Source organism: Grammomys surdaster, unplaced genomic scaffold (assembly GCF_004785775.1).
Source record: "Grammomys surdaster isolate TR1022 unplaced genomic scaffold, NIH_TR_1.0 126029, whole genome shotgun sequence".
Taxonomy (NCBI): domain Eukaryota; kingdom Metazoa; phylum Chordata; class Mammalia; order Rodentia; family Muridae; genus Grammomys; species Grammomys surdaster.
The window spans coordinates 1,705,142-1,726,714 of NW_021620842.1; the positions used below are offsets into that span (position 1 = coordinate 1,705,142).

Sequence of the window (21,573 nt, forward strand, 5' to 3'; positions counted from 1 at the left end):
TCTATCTATCTATCTATCTATCTATCTATCTATCTATCTATCTATCTGTGTGTTTGTTAATTTTGTGTCCCACTACTTTGCCGAAGGTGTTTCTTAGTTGTAGGAGTTTCTTATTTATATTCCTGACATCTTCTTCACTTGTCTTAGTGCTCTTGCTAAGACTTCAAATACTATATTGAATATGTATAAAGACAGTGGACATTCTTTACATTTTCTTGATTTTAGTGGAAATGCTTTGAATTTCTCTCATTTCAGCTCATGTTGTCTACCAGCTTGTAAATTATGTTGTGATATACCTTTTGTATGCCTATTTCTCCAAAGACTTTGACCATTAATGGATGTTGCATGGTATCAAAGGCCTTTTCTTCGATGGTCATATGATTTTTGTCTTTCAGTTTGTTTATATGATGGGTTACATTTATTGATTTATATATGATAAACTACCCATGCATCTCTGAATAAACTCAACTTTTTCATGGTGTATAATCTTTTCATGTGTTCTGTAATTTTGTTTGCAAGTATTTTAAAAACATTTTTGCCCTTATAATGTGACAGTTTGACCACAAATATCCCCCATATACTTATACATTTGAATGCTTGGTTCCTAACTGATGGAACCGTTTTGGAAAATTTCTTAGTCTACTGTTGTTCTATTGGTGTGAAGAAACACCATGACTATGTCAACGCTTAGAAAGTATTTAACTGGGAGCCTTTTAAAAATTTCACAGGTTGTACATTATCATTATGGAGAGAGGGTGGGAGATAGAGAGAAACAGAGAGATAGAGATAAAGAGAGACAGAAAGAGCGAAAGAGGGGCTGGAGAGATTGCTCAGCGGTTAAGAGCACTGACTGTTCTTCCACAGGTCCTGAGTTCAATTCCCAGCAACCATATGGTGGCTCACAACCATCTGTAATGGGATCCAATGGCCTCTCCTGGTGTGTCTGAAGAGAACAACAGTGTACTCATATAAATAAAACAAGTAAATCTTTGAGAGAGAGAGAGAGAGAGAGAGAGAGAGAGAGAGAGAGAGAGAGAGGTCTAGCATGGGCTTTTGAAACCTCAAAGCCCATCTCCATGATACACTTCCCCTCAAAAGGCTACACCTACTTCAACAATGCCACACCTTTTAACCCTTGTCATCTTTTCAAATATTTCCATCACCAGTGACTAAACATTCAACTATATAAACCTACGGGAGCCATTCTTATTCAGAGTACCACAAGAAGTCTTACAAGATGTGGCCTTGATTAGAGAGGTTTGTCACAGGTGCACTGGTGGTGGTCTTTGAGGTTTCAAAGGTTTATGTCAGACCCAGTCTCCCTCTCTCTCTCTCTCTCTCTCTCTCTCTCTCTCTCTCTCTCTCTCTCTAAATTGCAGATAAGATATAAGCTCTCAGCTACTGCTCCAACTCTATGCCTACCTGTGTATTGCTTACTTCCTACCATGATAATGATTACGAACTCATTCTCTGAAATAGCTATCAAGCCACCAATTAAATGTTTTGTTTTATAAGTTGTCTTTGTCATGGTGTCTCTTCATAGAAAATGTAGAAACTTTTCTAGAAACAAAATAGGAACAAAAAATAGAAACAAAAACATATCTTCATAAGGAATATTATTCTATAATTTTCTTTTTATTTGTTGGGACTTTGTGTTTTCAGTTTCAGTGATTAGGATTTTTTCATAAAAAGAATTTGGAAATGTTCCTTCAGTTCCTATTCTGTCAAATAATTTGGGAACCATTGACATTAGTTCTTTGAATGTCTACACTAGGTAGATTCTATACTGAATACTTCCGGCCCTGAGCTTTTTTTTAATTACTGCTTCCATTTCACTAGGGTTTAGGGATTATTTAAATCATTTATTTTACCTTGATTTAACTTTTGTAGGTCATATATATATTAAGAAATTTAAAATATGTCATTGATCTTCTAAATTTCCTTGGTGACAGTTGTAATGTTTCAATTTTCATCTCTAATTTTATGTATTTGGATCTTCTTTCTCCATCTTTTTGATAATTGGGCTGAGGGTATGTCAACCTTGTTGACTTTTTTCTTTGTTGGATTTTTGTTTTGTGAAGCAATTCTTTGTTTCATTGATTTTTTGTATTGTTTTTGATTGCTTATTTGTTTCTATTTTATGATTTCAGCCCTGAATTTGATTATTTCTTCCCATTTACTCTTTTTGGATATTATTTCTTCTCATTTTTATAAAGATTTTAGACATGTGATTGAATTAGTAATATAAGATTTCTCTAATAGTTTTATGTAGGGATTTATTGTTAAGAGCTTGTCTAAGAGTAAAACTGCCTTCTTTGTGTCCCTTAGGTTTTGTTATGGTGTATTTTCATTTTCTCTCAGTTTGTAATGTTTTAAATTTCCTTCTAGATTTCTGTCTAGACCTATTTTTTATTCAGAAGAAGAGTTATTCAATTTCCATGAGTTTGTATACTTTCTCCTGTTGTAGATAGCTAGCTTTAGTTTGTAGATGTCAGTTACACTGATGGATGGTATTTCAATTTTTTAATATTTGTTTAAACTTGCTTTGTATCATAATATGTGCTTAGTTTTGGAGAAAGTTCCATGAGTTCTGGCAAGTGGTTTTTTTTTTTTTTTTTTTTTTTAGTTTTTGAGTAGAATACTCTATAGATGTCTGTTACACAACAATACCAACCAACCAGAGCTCCCAGGGTCTAAACCACCAGCCTGGGAACACTTAGGGAGGGATCCAGGACTTCAGCTGAATATGTAAGAGTGGAGGGCCCTGCTGGGCATAGGTGGAAGAAGAGAAACTCGACCTCATGAAGGCTGGATGCCCCAGGGGGTGGGAATTTTGATGGTGGGGAGGTGAGAGTTGGGGGGTAGATAGAGGTTACATCCACAGAGAAGAAGGAGGAGGGGTGAGGGGATAGAGGGTTCCTGGGTGGGTGGGGGAGGGGGTAAGGGGACTACATATGAAATGTAAATAAAACATCCAATAAAAAAATTAAAAAAAAAAGATGTCTGCTACAATCATTTGGTTTATGATGATAATTTACTCTGGCATTTTTATGCTCATTTTTATATTCATTAAAAATATACTGTTATTGTATCTTTTAATTGGGAAGGTGAGAACACTAATACTGAATTATTAGCAAATAATACTTACTAATTTCTACTATTTTGTTATGATATGAACATTGCCCCTCTTTTTTGATTGTTATGGGATTAGTTACTACTTGTGTTGCCTTGGATGCAGTTAGCTGTCAGACTGAAGTTTTCCTTCTAGTGCTTTCTATACAGCTATATTGGTAGACATAGCTTAAATGTGCTTTCACTATTGAATGATTTTCTTTCTCTGTTGGTTGTAATTGATAGTTGTGCTGGGTGTAATATTCTGGACTGTCATCTGTGGTCACTCAGAGTTTGCATATCATCCACCTGGCCGTTATGATTTTCAGAGTCTTCACTGAAAAATCAGCGTTATTATTCTAATGGTTCTTCCTTTATATGTTATGTGTTTTTTTTCCCTTGCAGCTTTCAATATCCTTTGTTCTGTACATTTAGTGTTTTGAATAGTACGTGTCAATGGGGATTTTTTTCTATTCTTGTTTATTTAATGTTCTCTGTGCGTTTTGTACTTTGATTTCTTCCTTTAGATTGGGAATTTTTCTTCTGTTTAAAGCATTATCTGTGGCTTTGACTTGGGTTTCTTCACATATCTGTGTATCTATTATTCTTAATTTTAGTCTTTTCATATTGTCCTCCATTTCTTGGTTTCTATGTTTGGATTTTTAAAAAGATTTAGCATTTTCCTTAACTGAGCTATACATTTCTTCTCCCTTCTTTAATCTGTTGGTGAGACTTACTTGTGAGCTTTTTCTTTAACATCCTGAATTATTTTCATCTTTTCCGTTCAGTTGCTTGTATTTCTATGCTCTTCATTGATGTATTTATTTATACCGTCTTTAAGGTCCTTGAACATATAAAGACCTTTTTGCTATTTTGAAGTCTTGTGTTTCAGCTAAATTTCTTCCCTCAGGACATATTCAATGCATACTTTCTTTAATACTTATGTTTTTTTTTTACAGGGGAACAGGCATCTTGAGTTATGACATTTTGAGTGATTTTGATGTCTTGCCTTTGCTGTGTGGGTGTTCTTGTTTTCGGTTGATGTTGCCCAGTCTGAATCCTAGCGAAATGTAGTGCTGTGAGGTCCCTGATTGCTACCCTAATGTGTTGGTTGTGAAGGTCCTGATACATTCTACATGCCCATGGGGAGTCACAATGCAATGCAGTTGACCTTGAAGGAATGGCTGAAACTGTGGCAGGGAAGAACTAGGCATCCATTGGATCCTGGATTTGACCAAGTCCTAAAGGGGCAGAAGTAGTTTTGGATGAGGGGTTTAGGTAAGTAGACAGTGGCAGGCTTAAGAACAAGTCTGGAGAGATCTGAAAGGAGATTAGGAAGGAGGAAGAGTGTGGTCTTTAATCTGTTTTTTGAGTTTAATGATTTTTCAGACAAGGCAAATGTAGTGACTCTGGGTCTCTGGTAAAAACATATTCTGTGTGTCAACTAGGAGTCACAGAGAAATGCTTAGAAGAAATGCCCAAAAAAGACAGTGGTGATGGGCTAAGGAGGACTTGGATCATGGATCTGCACAAAATAGTGGCATCCCAAGCATATATATATCTATCTTAATACTTTAATTTTACCAATGATTTCTTTTATACTGAATTGAGTTTCTAGTGGTTATATTTCTGCTTGGGCCTTAGTAACTTCAGTAGAATATTAGGTAATATTCTCCATTACCTATCACGCATCCTCCTATAATTTCCAACCATTACTTTACATAAAATAAAACTGAATGATTGAAAAAAATTTGTCCCAGAGTATTTTATTAGAGATTCCTGCTATCATATTAACAGACAAACAATCTGGATGTTGACATCGAAATGCTGATTTCACTATACAAAGATACAGCTCCAATAACTGTAGCATCGCCCCCATATCTCTTGATATTTCAAAGAAATTAACTCATTGTAAATTCTTTTCAGAGTTATGTTCATAAATATTAGACAAGCTACATAATATACTGTAAATACATTAACACACATGTTTCAAACTCAGATAGAAATATATGATCCTTTACCTATATCATTCTCATTATAAAGATCATATTAGAACTAAAGACAAGTGTGTGTACATTTACTTGCTCTCTCTCTCTTTCTCTCTGGGTATACACAAATTCACAAATATACACAAAATACTTTCATAAAATAATCACTTGAGAGTCATGATATCTGAGAGAGAAAAGAACAATAGGGTTCCACAAATTCCTCACCTGGGGCAAAATAAGTACAAATAAGTATGTGTGAAAGCCATTTGGGCTATATCTATACAAACACACACATACATAGCTTTTATAAATTTACATATACCAATAATATTGAATATTCACATACTTGTGTACTTGCTTTGAAATCTCAATCTCTCTATTTTATATACTATGTGTTGACAAATCCATTCCTCATTTGATTCAAACAACTGATGAAGTTTTCTAATAAAAATGGATATTTCTTAAAGGCTTTAATTTTATAGTGAATAAATGACATTATAAGATCCCAGTGTTACATTTGGATGTTAAACTCATAAAAGGACTTGTGATGGTTGATCTTACTGTCAACCTGAGTATTTTGAAAAATATGCAGAAAATCAGGGAAAATGCTGTGATATACGCTTCTCTGTTCTACCACTGAAACCATAGATCAAAATAAGGTCTGTCCCCTCCCATTAATTGTTTATACTGGGTACTTTAGTCACAGAATGCAGAAATATTCAATAAGCTGCCCCTTGACATTTCCCAAGGAACAAAATAAAACCCAATGAGCTATTCACACTCAGTCGTGAACAAAGTCTCTCTTTTAGCTCTTGATTTATCTTCTTCCTTTTGTCTCTTATTCCCATCTTCCTTTCTTTCCTCTCTTCTTTTGAGAGATCCTGAATCTGCCCTGGTGTAAATATAATGCATGTTTGCCATTCACAAATTCAGCCACTTCAACTATCTTTGTTGGTTGTCACTTGGAAGGTTAACTAGACCTTTTAGGAAAATTCTGAAGAAAGGAGGCCCCTCAGATCTGGGTTCTGAGCTAGAAAAAGGTATATCCTATCTCAAAAGTATCAATCAGTATAAAATTTTAAAAAAGCATGGCAAAAGAAAAAAAAAGAAAGATAAGACAAAGTGGGTGAGGGTGTCAAGGACCATTTTTGTGGGGAACGATGTTTGGAGAGCCAGAACTGAAGTATTGAAACATTCATGTTACAGCTAAACATTTGCTTCTACAGTCTTAGTGAGGAGCGCTGTTAACCTGTTTACTCTCCTGCTCCCCACCCTCTAGCTCACAGTTTTGACTTTCATTACTTTTTTTTTTAAATGTGTGTGTTGTGTGCATGATATATGTGTGTGGTACATGTGAGTGTTGCATATGCATACAGAACCAGAGCAGGACATTGAATGCCTTCCTCTGACATTTTTCAGGTTATGGCCTTGATAGGGTCTCTCACTGAACCAAAAGGCCACTGTGTCAGTTAGGCTGGCTGGTGTGGGCCTCATTGAGATCCGTCTATCTCTACTCCCCTAGGATTACTGGGATACACAGTTATGTTGGGTGTTTTACACAGATGCTGAGGATTCAAGCTCAAGCCCTCATGTATGTGGAGCAAGCATCCTTGCACACTGTTGGCCTCCCTCTCCAACTTGAGGCCACCACAGGAAGCTATAGACACCTTTTCCAACACCAACCATCTCAGACCCAGTAGGACCTAAACTTATCCTTCTGTAGATAGTCACCCACCTCATGCCTTCATTTCTCCGTCTTCCCAAGTATGCTATCCTAATTTGCTTTGTTTTATGTCTTATTTCATGGGCAAATAGCCAGCCCTGAGGAAATATGCCCAATGGTTATCTCATATAGCTTTCTTAATAGAGGCAAGCTGCCTGCAGCTAGGGGACCATAAATCTATATTCACCTATCTCCTTTAAGCTTTTGATTTGGGATTATGTCCAGTCTTTGATACAGTTCATAAAAGGGTTACACAGAATTTCTCTGATCCACTCTATTTCTGCCCTCACAAGATCTCCTCTCCTTTCCTCTCCTCTCCTCTCCCTTCCTCTCCTCTCCCCTCCTCTCCTCTTCCCTTCTTTCCTCTCCCTTCCTCTCCTCTCCTCTCACCTCCACTCCTCTCCCCTCCCCTCCTCTCCTCATGTATTCGACACCTCTTCTACATTTTCAATAGAAGACTTTGTTTACCAGCTCTGAGAACAACTAAATCACAGTACACCCTGTCACCACAATCATAAGTTGACTTGTTAGAGTATGATAATAAAACTCTTACAAAAGTTATAGAAATAAATATTTGTGATTTTGAATTCAGAAATAGTTTCAATATGATGATAGCATTCACAAACAACAGAAGAAAATAAAAAGAACTTCATTCAGAAATTTTTGTTGGGGGCTGAGAAGGCTTGGTGGCTGTATAAGCATGAGGACCTGAGTTCAAATCTCCAGTGCCCATGTAGAAAGCCAGGTATGGTTGCACCAGTGCTGGGGCTGCTTAGGAAAGTAATTCTGGACTTGCTAATTTAGCTCAAGGTTCAGTGTGAGACCCTACCTCAAGGAAATAAGGGTGTGTGAGTGTAATGGGAACCAAGTCTCCATTTCAGCTAAGGCTTCACATCTGCAGCTTGACTTTATCTTCTCTTGGGGATTGCCTGTATGATCCTGACTCTGTCACTCGCTGCCTGACCTCCAGATCGTCCTCTGAAATAGAGGTAAAATCTCCATAGCTTCTTAACTCATGAATTTTTTTTAAAATATGGATGATATGATAGTCTGCCAATCTTCCTTTGTACCTTGACTGGAGTTGCCTCTGAGTGCCTGAGTGACTAATCCTTGAGAAAAGCAGGGACCACCAGATCTCTCTGCTCAGAATCTTTTCTCTTTGATACCAGGAGCCTGTTCTTTTTTATTACCTCAATTCATTGGTTTCTTTTTAAAGGCCCTAATTTCTTTCATAAGCATGCCTTTCTTGTCTATGACTTCATCCTTTTTTGGCCAAACTGCTAGTTTTTAAAATATATATTTGTGAGGCTGGAGAGATGGCTCAACAGTTAAGCATTACCAGCTGTTGTTCCAGAGGTCCTGAATTCAATTTCCAGAGCCCACATAGTGGTTCAAGGCCATCTATAAAGGGATCGAATACCCACTTCTGACAGGCAGGTGTACATGCAGCAGAGCACTTACCAAGAAAATAAATACACAAAATAAACAAAAACCAAATAAAAACAAATCTAAAACATGTTTAAAAATAAGATCCCAGTGTTAGGCTTTATGGTTAACCTTTTAATTTAGCAGTCTCTATTCGCTCTTTCTCTAAAAGTATTTTGACTTCACAATAAATTGTTCTTCAAGAGGAGGGTGATGTAAGCTATAAATGATAAAACTATCTGCATCTTGCTCCTCATTACAAGTCTGCACACATGAATTACATGCTATATTTGTCTTATTTTCATTTTATATTTTATAATATAAATATGCTATCTCCAGAATTTAAAAATATTATTTAATTTAAACATTATTTTTAAAAGATGAAAGCTGGATGAATTGTCAGCACTTCAAGGGAAATATGAAGGACAATTAAAAGATAAGTAATTTTCAATCAACCACACTGAAGTACACCCATGCCAGAAAGTATGACTTCAAAGTTCAAAGTTAACACTTCAGTTAAGATGTTGATCAGTAGCAAATTTCTAAGATAAGTGGTTTCATTTCCAAGTAATATAAATCATGGATGTAATAGCAAGTATATATTATGATGCTTTCAACTCAAAGTCCCAAGTGCTAACTTTCAGAAATAATATCTAATAAAATGCTCAGAGCTGTGCTGTGTAAGCATGACTGTAGTGCTCAACTTGTGTGCCCAGTCTCTATAACCAAACGCCATTAGACGGTTTCATCATAGGACAAACTATGTTGTAAACTCCATCCATGCTCCTTTGTTTCTTATTTATAATACAGTATTGTTAAGTGGCCAGGAATGGAAAGCAACAGACATATTCCGTCTTGGATTCACTGACATGAAGGAATGTATCTCAGGATTTATTATTTCTTTTGTCTCTTTTTATCTTCTATTGTCAACTTTACACAAACAGAATTGGTAAATTATTGGTGATTCATTGTTTCAATAGAAGCCTCAATTACATAAGAGTTCAGAACTTAAAGAAATCCATAAAGGAAACACACTCTCTCTCTCTCTCTCTCTCTCTCTCTCTCTCTTTCTCTCTCTTTCTCTCTGTCATTCTGTCTCTCTCTCCATCTCTGTCTCTGTCTTATCTGTCTTTCCTCACACACTTTCACTGCCTTCTCTGTCTTTCACTTACACACACACACACACACACACACACACACACACACACACACATTGAAATTTTACCCAGAGAATTACAATGAAAAGCATGAAGGGCCCCAAAATTTCACCTTAATTTATGTCTCCACTTTTATTAACTAAACATGATGCTGTGAATTCAGAGAGCGAGTGCACAGCTCTTTACATTGAGCGCCATAGATCAGCATCACTTCGTAAAGGTAGCCATATGTTTAGTGTCACTTGCCTAGCAGTCTCTTCAGAAATCCTTTGCTACCTTTAATTTGCCAAACTCCTGCTTGCTTTCATTCAGATTAGTAAACAATAACAATTAACTAGTTGATTTCTTTTTACAATTTTACTGTTACAATTAGTTTTAATTTTTTTTAAAAAACACTCTGCTTCCCCAGTCCAAATATATGGACAAGACACAAATGAAATTATAAGATTATCATGTCCAGAACTCTGAAAACTAGACCACACAATGTCAAGTCAATGTTCTTTATGCTCACATCTGCTAGTTCAATCATCTTTTTTGAGAATTTACTATAGTTTTTTACTATCATTTTTTTCAAAGTCATATGCAGGTAATAAATTATGGATTAGTTAGCCAAAAAATATCTTTAAAAAAATCAGGTGCCAAAACATTAAAAAATTCCATGTGCATTGGTTTTACAGTAGGTATACTTAAATAATTCCAGAAAGCTTCTTTTTTGCTAAAAATTTACCAAAATAGTTAGAACGCATAAAAATATTTTTTTTTTTAAAAAAAAAAGTGAAAGAAAAACTCAGCATCAACTTATTTGTATAGGCATTAGTAAGAGGACATTATTTTCACCAAAGATTATATTAAAAAGATTCCCCTTGTATTTTTCCTAAAATTCTGATTTTAATTATAGTTCACAAAAAAGAAACAGAAATACCTAACTCCAATGTATTAAATTATTATGGTATGATAAGGATTTTTTTTTGCTGCATGACTGCATTTTTGAAGGATAACTCAAAGTACCGTATTTGCTTTAAAATGATTTAAATTCAACAAAGTACAGAAAACTCATTTCAAGGTTTGAGCAGTTAGTTAAGAAGAGAGTTAAGAGTCAAGAGCTAAAACTACCTCTTGACAACTGAAGGCCATTCAAAACCTAGCATCTACCGAAAATACTACTAGTATTGAAGATAGCCCTTCATCTTATCGGATATGAATTTTATGAACAACCCAGCATGTAGAGGACGATGTTGACCTTCCCAGCCACCCACTCCTTCAGGGGACAATAGTATTCATAGTGAAACTGCTCAAACTCTGGTGTCTGACGGATTTCGCATAAGAAGGAGAGATCAATACCTGACTCCAAAAGGAGGAGGAGCAGGGGAAATACAAACAGCAGCAGTCCCAGGCCCACCACAAGGAGCCTGGAGAAACTCTTGACCAGCGGGTTGACCCAGATACGGCCGGTCAGGATGGAATAGCTCCATGACAAAGCTTGGCGAGCTTCTTTCAGCTCCTCCTCTTCAGCCATCAAAAAGGCATTTTCATCTGCTTCTAGTTCCTCAAATGAATCCGTATCTTCTCTTTCTAATTCAAGCCTGGATGGACAGTCAAAGAGCATGTTGATTTCATCATCATCCACTGGGGTAGGTAGCAGGCTGGCGCTGGGATTGTATGCTAGTTCCGAGATGGTCAATGGGTCTTCTTTCACTCTATCTTCCTCTTCATCTGGAGGATCTGCACACTGAGCTCCCTTCACCGGTGAGCTGGCAATTAGGGGCTCAGACACATCCATTTTAGGCAATGGGGCACCTGGAAAGAAACATTATTTTTATAAAGCTTAAATTTCAGATATTCTTCTTTCACAAAAGTTTGTATATAGAATCAAATAAAGTTCAAGGAATATGTTAAATTGTTCAGTAGCATTCTGTTATTAGAGAAAAGTAATTGTGTTAGTAACAGCTGCTACATCATAAGTTCTCAGCTCAATACAATAAGCCTAATATAAACAACACTGTTTAAAGTTTTGAAGTATATACAAAATTTCAGCATATTATTCTGGTCTGCAAACCTCTAACTAATGTCAGGTCTTCAACATGTGAAAATGATCCAGGAGTACATGAAAATTACAACAAATAAGGTACGTTAGAGTTAACACTATGACACAATTGAGTATTATGTAAATTTGCCCAACAGGGACAATTGAGTAGTGATTCTGAAGTATTGCTCTCTATTCTTCCTTCCAGGCACATTTTTTTGGGATTTCTGTTATTAGTATACTGGATTATTATCTAATTCACAAGTCCAAAGTATGAAGAGTTCTGATATTCAGAACATTTAAAGCAAAGAAAAATTAAAGAGTTCAGTCCATGAACGTTGGGATTTCAGATCTTGATGTTAGTAATACTCAAGCATTAAAGTATACTCAAATGTTCCAAAATCAGAAGAAAAAATATGAAATCTCATATATTTTGGTTCAAAGCACTTGGAGTAGATAATTCTCACCTGTAACTTCAACCATGTGGTGTGTACAAATGTGCATTTTCTCTTTTTATCATTTTAAGACATATTTTTTTTATCTTCAGATAGAGAATTTTCTTTGCTATTATTTATAAATTAGGCTAAATTTCCCAAGAAACTTTAGTTATCTATTGGTAAAATTTTCAGAAGAATAAAGACATTTATTAAGTGTTGATTTTACATCTACAGCTTTTTATTCCCATTCATATCAGTTCATTTCTATAGCTACATGTTCAGAAGGCAAACTGATTAAATTGATTAAAGTGCTTTGGTTTCTAAAAATGTTTATTTAGAAATATGTCTTTCTTAATATTAATTTTTTTACACATGTTATATCTAGCCACTTTTCTTTTTAAAATATTTTATTTATTTATTCTCTATATATGATTAGTACACTGTAGTTGTCTTCAGAAACAGCAGATCCCATTACAGATGATTGTAAGCCACCATGTGGTTGCTGGGAATCAAATTCAGGACCTCTGGAAGAGCAGTCAGTGCTCTTAACCACTGAGACAACTCTCCAGCCCTGCCACTATTTATCTGTGCTAAAAACTGTCTCTGTTAATTATGAGTCTCAGGTGAACAATGGGAAGTTATAAAAACATCAAAGAAGTGCTCTCTATGATGAAGCATAGAAAATAAATACAACATAAAATTTGCAACCAGGTAAATTAATATGTCAAATGTAAAACAGAATACCATTCATAATTCTCCCACTTTTTATCATTCAAAAAAATCACCTAATATCTTCTGGTAGCTTGATCCTAAGAGCAGAAAATAGTTTAAATGAAAAATATCATGCAAGAGACCCATACACAGTTGTTGGTGTCTGTGTTAATCATCACCTACTGCAAATAGGAACTTTTCTGATGAGGACTGAGAGATGCATTCATATGTAGGTATAATTATATATCAGTAGCTACTAGGTTAGTATTATTTCCACTTAACATACTAAGAATAGGTTCTCTTCTAAGGCCTAGTTTTTCATTCATTCATTTATTTATTCTCTTTATATCCTGATTGCAGCTTTCCCCGCCTCCTCTTTTCCCAGTCTCACATTCAGAAGCCCCAATTTCTATTAACCTCTCCTTTTCTCCTCAGAGAAGTTACCACTATGTCTTGGGACAGCAAATCTCAGAAGGGCTAGGCACATCTTCTCCCACTGAGGCAAAATAAGGCCATCCAGCTAGGCGAAAGGGATCCAATGCCAGGCAGCAGGTCAGACATAGGCCTGTTCCAATTGTTAGGGGACCCACATGAAGAACAAGGTGCTTGTCTGCTACAAATGTGTAGGGGGTCTAGATCCAGCACATGCATGCCCTTTGGTTGGTGGTTCAGTCTCTGCGAGATCCCCATGGGCCCAGGTTGATAAATGTGCTGACCTTGATCCCTCTGGCTCTCTCAATCCTGTCCTCACAAGCCTCCTAGTCTCTGCCTGATGTTTGGCTGTGGTTCTCTGCATCTGTTTCTATCAGATTCTTAAGAACACAAGAAATATGGGAAGAAAAGTCAGAATTGAATGCAAAACAAAAAAATAGCTCTGCGAATTTATTGTTTTCCCATGAATCACCAATTCAACAGTTATACTCCCTAGTAAGGAAGACTTAGGTGAACATAGTTCACAGGAATAATTATAAACATGTTCAAAGAGTTCAAAGGATTTAAAGAAGAGACAAACATTTGAATAAGCTTAAATAGGATAGGAATCAACTGATCGAAGCCCCAGAAAAACACAAATAACTGAATGATATAAGGAGGACACTGTATGATACAAAAATAGAATTTAAGACAGAGAAATATAGAGAAAACCCAAAACTAAAATGAAGGTGGAAATGAAACATTTAGCAAGTCAAATACAGAATTCAATACATGCACTCACTGATAAGTGGATATTAGCCCAAAAGCTCACAATATCTAAGACATAACACATAGACAACATGAAACTCAAGAAGAAGAAGGAAGACCAAAGTGTGGGTGCTTTGGTCCTTTCTAGAAGGAATATCAAAAGTTTCAACCAGAGCTCCCAAAGTCTAAACCTCCAGCCTGAGAGCACAAAGGGTGGGACCCATGTCTCCACCTGTATAGGTAACTGAGGGTGGCCTTGTCAGACATCAGTGGAAGTGGAGGGCCTTGGTCCTCGAAAGTTTGGATTCTCTATTGTTGGGGAATTCGAGAGCAGGGAGATGGGACTGGGGGGTTGTTTGGAGTACATCCTCATAAAAATAGGAGGAGTGGATACGGGATAAAAAATTTTGGGGGAGAATGAGAGAGGAGATAACATTGAAAGTTAAATACGTAAAATATCCAATAAAAAAACAGATAAAGGATCTGAAAAAAAAAGAGAGTTTACTTAATTCATATTATTTTCAAAAGTTTCTAGGAGATGCTAACTGGCTAAGATCTTATTTTAAGCTCTCCACAAAAGAATTTAAGTCTCTGTTTAATATTCTCAAGAGAGAGGTAAATCCTAATTTCTCTCAACAATTAATTGACAAAAGAGAAGTAATCTCACAAAAGTAGAAGCTATTATTAATCAATATATTATATAGTCTGATTAGTTGTTGGCTGTGCTATAACAGTCCTTTAATAAAAGAGATTATTAATATAGATTTATATAACCTTAAATAGTGTCTTCATGACTCTCTGAGTGTGGAAGGAGCGATTCTTGGTGCTTCTGCCCTGATTTTACAAGAACCCTGAAAAATTGGCTTTAAAAACAAAAGAGGAGGAACGGTACCCTCCCCCCCCAGAAGGAGTCCCCCTGAAATACTCTCCATCATGCCTTGTTCACTTTTAACTCTCTAAACCTGAAAGCTCATGGCAAATCTGCTGCTGACTACCTCTGGCATCACCGAGACCAATAAAAACTATGCCACAGATATGGGGAAGGACCCTCTTACCCTTAAAGGGAATAGCCCAGATCCAGTTCCCTTATGGGGCTGAGGATTGATATGACTGTTTGATACCACAGAAGGCACAGCTAATTGGCTACCAAAAAGATTAATGAAATAAATAGATACCCCATAAAGCCAGGCCCAACCATAAATAAGATGAATAACAATTTACATCCAGAGAAGAGAAATCTCCCTGAGAATTCCCTTCTTTTTCCTTTCCAGGTAAAAATGAGTCACCCATGATGTCTGCTGTTAGAAGTTCTAATCCAGATGCTGGCCTCCGAACTTATACTACTCAAACCTTTGAAGGGCCATTGACAAGAACATCAAACAGCTAGAGATTGACATCACTAATCTGAAGAAATCCCTCGTTTCGCTGTCTGAAGAGACCTCCTAAAATGACAAAGATCCTTATTGGACTTGATTTACTCTATTATAATAGAAAAGGCTGTGTACAGCGCTTGACTGTGTACAGCCCTTAAAGAAGAATATTGCCTTTACATAGACAAGACAGGGATGGTTAAAGAGGGCATGAAAAAGGTCAGAGAAGGCCCTGAGAAAAGACAGAGAGAGAAAGAGAAAGATGAGTGTTGGTACAAGAATTGGTTTTCAACCTCTCCACAGTTGTCAACCCTACCTCCTCTCATCTTGGGACCACTATTTGAGTTATTTTTGCTTATTTCTTCTGGTCTCTGGGTCTCAAATAGGCTGACTAACTCTGTGAAACAACAGATAAATAATTTGGTAGCAAAACTTATTCAGATACATTATCATAAGTTAGCTATGGAGGACCACGAGACTCAAGATGAGGTTGTTACTTTATCTAGGGTGTTCCCCAAACCCATCTCCACCCAACCTAAAAGAGGGTACTTCTGCCCCTAGACCAGGCAGAGAAGGGCTACCCAGAACCCCCTCTGACAGGCGACTTGAATTCTTGCTTAGGCTGCGAGGCTAAGCACTGCAAGGGGATATCAATAAAAGTTAAAAATATCTCTCTGGGTTCTCTGAGTGACATGCCTTACTTTATAGGAGTTGATGTCAAAAGTATCCCTTCTCCAGGAAAAAGACATCGGGACAGGTATGGCCCTCATGCCTCACTGGACAACTACAGGGGGACTGGAGCCATTACAAGGTCCCCTTCAATTGCTGGAGGTCAGGCCTCTATCCCCGCCTTCGCAAGATTAGATTCGCTATAGCCCTTCTATACTTAGAGAAGGGAAGAGATGTCAGGGGCATCTCTGCTTACACACTGAAGGCCTAATATCAGCCATAGGCCTAAAATCAGCAATAGGCCTGTCATACATGTATACTAACACCAAATCTTGAGTCTCTGTGGATAAACACTGAAACAGATGGCTATAAGCTATTGTAAACAGGCAATTTTTGTGACAATTTACCAGTCTGAGTAGTCATAGACTTTGTAAATAGGTAGACTTGGCAGACAATACCAACTTAGATAAGGACAAGTGAATCATGGCAGAGTCATAGTGACCTATCCCCTGAACCTTCACACAGCCAATACCCTGTTCTGAAAAATATCTGTATTCCCCCTGAACACCCATGCTCCAGTGTCATCCCCTTCCCCACGTCCCGCCTTTTTGTGTTTATAACCCCTGTGTGAATGAGTATAAATTACAATTTGAAATAAATAAATAAATAAATTATATATTAAAAAGAAAAACAAACAAACAAAAAAAAAACAAATACAGAGTTCAGTGGAAAACCTCAACAACATAATCAATAAAGAAGCTAGAATATCAGAGCTTCATGAGTAATTAGAGAAATTGTTTCATAAAAAATTGCAAATTAAAAAATAAATGAGGTCTTTGGAACACTATAATAAGACCAAATTAAAGATAATAGACACAGAAAAAGGAGAATTCTAGTCAAAGTTATGTAAAGCAAAATGATACACATAGAAATTCTTTATCCAGATATGAGGCTCTCAGAATACCAAATCAACAGTGGTATCAGAAAAGAAACTTTCTACACCATTTTACAGTTAAAACAATAAATATACAGAACAAATAAATGGTATTTAAAGTTGCACAGGGAGTTGAGTCTAAGTAAAGAAAGGTCCATCAGTACGTTCTCAGTGGAATATTTAACATCCAGAAGATTGTGGAAAATTATGATTCGAGTCCTGAAAAGATGCAGGTGTAGTCCTGACTACTTTACCTTGCAAAAACATGTGTCATAATTGAAATAGATAAAATTTTGAAATTAAAAGCAGGTCGATGAAATTCATGGCCACCAAGCCATCCCTACAAAGAATTCTAAAAGGTGTACTTCATAATGCTGTGACAGGTAGGCATATCAAGTATATGCTAAGGGAAAAAAGATGCTAGAATAGTGGCTATAGAAATTTAGACAATGAAAACAATAACATTATAGGAACTACTAAATAACTTTAATAATATCTCTGAATGTCAATGGCAGTACTTCCAATCAAAAAACATAGGGTAGCTTACAGGATCTGTCTTTTTGTTGTCTATGAGAAACATGCTTCACCTCTAAGAATAGACATTTCCTTATATTGAAAGGTTAAGAGTATTCCAAGCAAATGGGATGAGAAAACAAGTATATGTTGCTATTCTAATATTTACTAAAGTAGACTTAAAGGCAAAACTAATCAAAAGAGATAATCACGGACACTTCTGATTAAGAAAATGCCTACCAAGAGCACATTGTATCATTCATTATGACTAAATTGATTTCATTACAGAGATATGAGGTAGTTCAACATAAACAACAAACAAAGAAATAAAATATGAACGAATGAATAAATAAATAAGCTAATGTAGTTCATTATAGAAGTAGCACAATGGTAGAAATTATACAATCACCTCAGTAGACACAGAAAAGTCCATTGACAAAACCCAACATCCATCCTCAATAACACTTCCTGACAGACTAAAGATGTAGGAATTTATCTCACAATAATGAAGGCTCTATACTAAAAACCTATGGGTAGTACTATTGTAAACATAGAAAAAAGTCCTTAAAGTATACTGTTGAAGCTAGATTAGTGTCTGGCACAGAGTAAAACATTCAAGGCAGTATACAAAGTGGTGTCTAAATATGAGAATCTAAGCATTACAGAATGCCTGTTAGAAGAATTGCAAGCAAGAAGAAACTGCAAACTGGGTAAAAATGCTTTTTTTTGGAAATCTATATGATATTGTCTATATATGATTTTATTTTTTAAATCAATGTTAGGAGCAATCAGAATGGTTTTTTTTTTGAGCAATCAGAATCTAAATATTGAAGATAGATGACACCTACTTCAACTGCAAGTTTTTATTTTTTTATTTTTTTTATTTTTATATTTATTTATTTATTTATTTATTTATTTATTTATTTATTTATTTATTTATTGGTTTTTCGAGACAGGGTTTCTCTGTGTAGCCCTGGCTGTCCTGGAACTCACTCTGTAGACCAGGCTGGCCTTGAACTCAGAAATCTGCCTGCCTCTGCCTCCCAAGTGCTGGGATTAAAGGCGTGAGCCACCACCACCCCGCAACTGCAAGTTTTTAAACTGTATTGTGACATGTTAATATTTTACCTCTTAGATTGTTTAGTGTGTGTATATGTACATGTGAGTGTGTGCGTGTCTTATTCAAGAAGATTTTTTTTTGGAAAGTTAATGTCTATCTTAAAGATATTAAGTTCTTTGTTTAATATACATCATTATTATAATTGGTATTTCTAAGTTTTTTGAAGCATTGTGAAAATATTCAGATGTACTTAGTATGCTTTATATTTTATTATTATTTTAGTGAAACTACAGAATAATTTTTATTAATTTTATTTTGTTTGGTTCTGCAGAGGGAACTAGAACTTTTGTATGTTGGGTAAGCTCCCTGCCATTAAGCTATACCACCAATTTTCCTATATTTGTTAAGCACTGATTGTGTTGTATTATATGATCAGTTATAGAAAAAGTTACTAGGGCTATTGAGAATGTGTATTCTGAAGTAGTTGAAAGGAATGCCCTCTAAGTCTCTATTTAAGTCCATTTGATCTATGATGTTTTTTTAATTTGGATGTTTTTGTTTTCTTTTTGTTTGGAGTATTCATCTCCCAATGAAAGTCAAATATCAAAGTTAACCTTACAATGTGGAGGTCTTTACTATTCTGTGTCTTTACTTTCAGTAGTATTTTGTTTATTTTGTTTTCTGTGTGGATATTTCGTGAACATATTGTTGCAGATTTAATATATTCTTGGACCGTTCCATCAATATAAATTGATCTATCTCTTTTCTGATTAATTTTGATTTGAAGTATATTTATCAGATATTAGAACAATAACTCATGTTTGCTCCCTAGTTGAAATTTTTTGGGACAACTTTTTCCATTTTTTTCATCCTCTGATTGGATCTATCTTTAATGGTGAGCTGTTGCACTTGGAGGCAATAGATCGATAAGTCCAATTTGTTGTTTGTCTTTTGATTTATATGACTAATATTAAAATTCTTGCAACTTTGTTGTGTTTGTGGGTTTAAAAAATGCTGACTTGACTAATCTACATTTTTTTGGAGGGGGGGGACATAGAATTTCTTCTTTCCTAGATATAGTCTTCATCAGACGACAATACTACTTCAAGTACCTTATATAGAGTTCAATTAGTGTTAATCAATTGTTTTAACCTGTTTATTGTAAAATGCTTTTTTTCTTTTCCTTGAATTGTGACATTTTGGAGGTGGGTAGGTGGGTGTGTTGACTAACGATGGTGGTCTACTAGAAGGATCTATAAACACCTATTAAACACACCACTTGGTATTTCAGGGGTGGAGTTTCTACCTAATGTTAATTGAGATAAAAAAATCCTAATTTTAGATAGTACCACTCCATTCATCCAGACTGAATATTAAGAAAAAATGAATTGATTTTCGGCATTCATCTCTTTCTTTGCTGACTGCTGACAAAGTGATGTGCTGTCTGTCTCAGGTTCCTGATATTATGACTTCCCTATCATGATAGACTGATTATACCATCAACCTTTGTATTGAAATAGTCTCTTATTGTCTTAAGTTCTTTAATCCATAATTCTGATACAGCAACAACAATAAATAAGGCTGGCATCAAATGTGATTATGCATATGAAGTAAATAACTTGAACCATTTCTTCCTTTTAATGTTTCTTTGGAGAATTCCATTGTTATTCTGATGGGTCTACTTACATTTATGTATGTATGTATGCATATATGCATGTATGTATGTATGTATTTATGTATGTATGTCTTATGAGAGATTTCAATATTTTTTTTGTTCTATACATTTAGTGATTTACCTATCTCCTATATCTGAATGGATATTTCTTTCCCTAGGTTTTCCAGTATTCTGCAATCATTTTCTTGAACATGCTTTCTGTACCTGTACCATGAAGTTTTCTCATGCTACTGTATCTACCATTCATAGCTTTGATCATGTCATGGCATCCCGTAGAGTTTGAATGTTCTGTTTATACTTTATGATTACCATATCTGATTGTGTGAGTTCTCCCATTCCTCTACCTTATGATTAACGCCATGATATTTTGTCCTTTATCCATCCAATGTATGAGGCTTGTCACAAAAATTTTTGTCTTAATATTAATAAATTTATTTATTTTATGTGAATGCATGTTTTATTTCTATGTATATCTGTGCATGCTTGGTGCCTGGGGATGCCAAAAGAGAGTATCATATCTTCTGCAACTTGGAGAGCAGCTAATACTCTTATCTCCTGATCCTTCTCTCTAGCCCATCCACAGAGCTTTTTGTGTTACTAATGTTTTTCATTAGTGTTATTAATTTTTCATTTCCTGTATCTCAGCTTGTAGCATTTCTATATCTTTATTGAATTCCACTTTTATATATTGTATTGACCTCTTTATTTTCTTTGAGACAGAGTTTCACTGTATAGGCCTGTCTGGCCTGGAACTTTATGCAGTTCAGGGTGATCTTTGACCCAAGAAATCTTCCTGCCTTTTCCTCCCAAGATCTGAAATTAAAGGTATGCTCAATCACATCCACACCTGACTTCCTTAATTTTTTTGCCTGTGTGTGTACTTTTGAATAATTTTCAGCATTTTATTTATTTTTATTATTTCTTTGTGAGTAGTTTTTCCTTTACTTTTTTCTCCATACAGGATATTTTGACCATAGTCTTCCCCTCAACATTTCTCAGATCTTCCTCACACATTCAGTTTCATGTACTCTTTCTTCTTTCTCCCACAAAAATGAAGCTGATAACATGCAAATAAAACACATAAGACAAAAAATTAAAAAAATTGGAATAAAATCTCTCTCTCAAAAAAAAAAAAAAACCAAGCAAGTGAGTAAGCAAACAAGCAAAAAACCATGAGACCACTTAGTGTTGCCCAACTACTCCTGTGTAAGAGGCTTACCTATGAGTGTGGCTGATATATCCAGTGGTACTTGATTAGAGAAGACAGATTTTCCAACTCCCAGAAAATAAAGCTTTTTGATTAGGAGTGGGACTTTGTGTCATACTGATTCGTATCCTTTAGAAATTATTTAGAAAAATTCTATTATATTTTGTATAACCTTTGTCATAATAATTTATATCCTTAAGAGTCTATCCTAGAGAAATTCCCATTTATAAATTCTTTGCATGAATGTCTGTTATGGTAAAAAATGTGAATTTTCAACAATAATCAGACAATTAAATAAGTGAATTATTATATCCTTATATTATTTGGCCATGAAAATGTGCATATTATTATGCACTGCTATATATTAAGACATTCCAGATATAAAAGTATG

At 35.5% G+C, this 21,573-nt stretch overlaps 1 protein-coding gene across 3 annotated transcripts in view; it reads right to left on the reverse strand.

Moving 5' to 3' along the window:
* The window catches only part of Frmd3 (FERM domain containing 3), a 206,909-nt gene that overhangs the window by 4,158 nt on the left and 181,178 nt on the right, over nt 1-21,573 (reverse strand). For 2 of the 3 annotated variants that reach the window (XM_028754636.1, XM_028754634.1), the window contains one exon: nt 10,746-11,201. In XM_028754636.1, coding sequence (XP_028610469.1) covers nt 10,746-11,201 — 456 coding nt within the window. Of the gene's footprint in view, nt 1-10,608; nt 11,202-21,573 lie in introns of those variants that run through there. The other variant, XM_028754633.1, reaches the window with a different exon arrangement.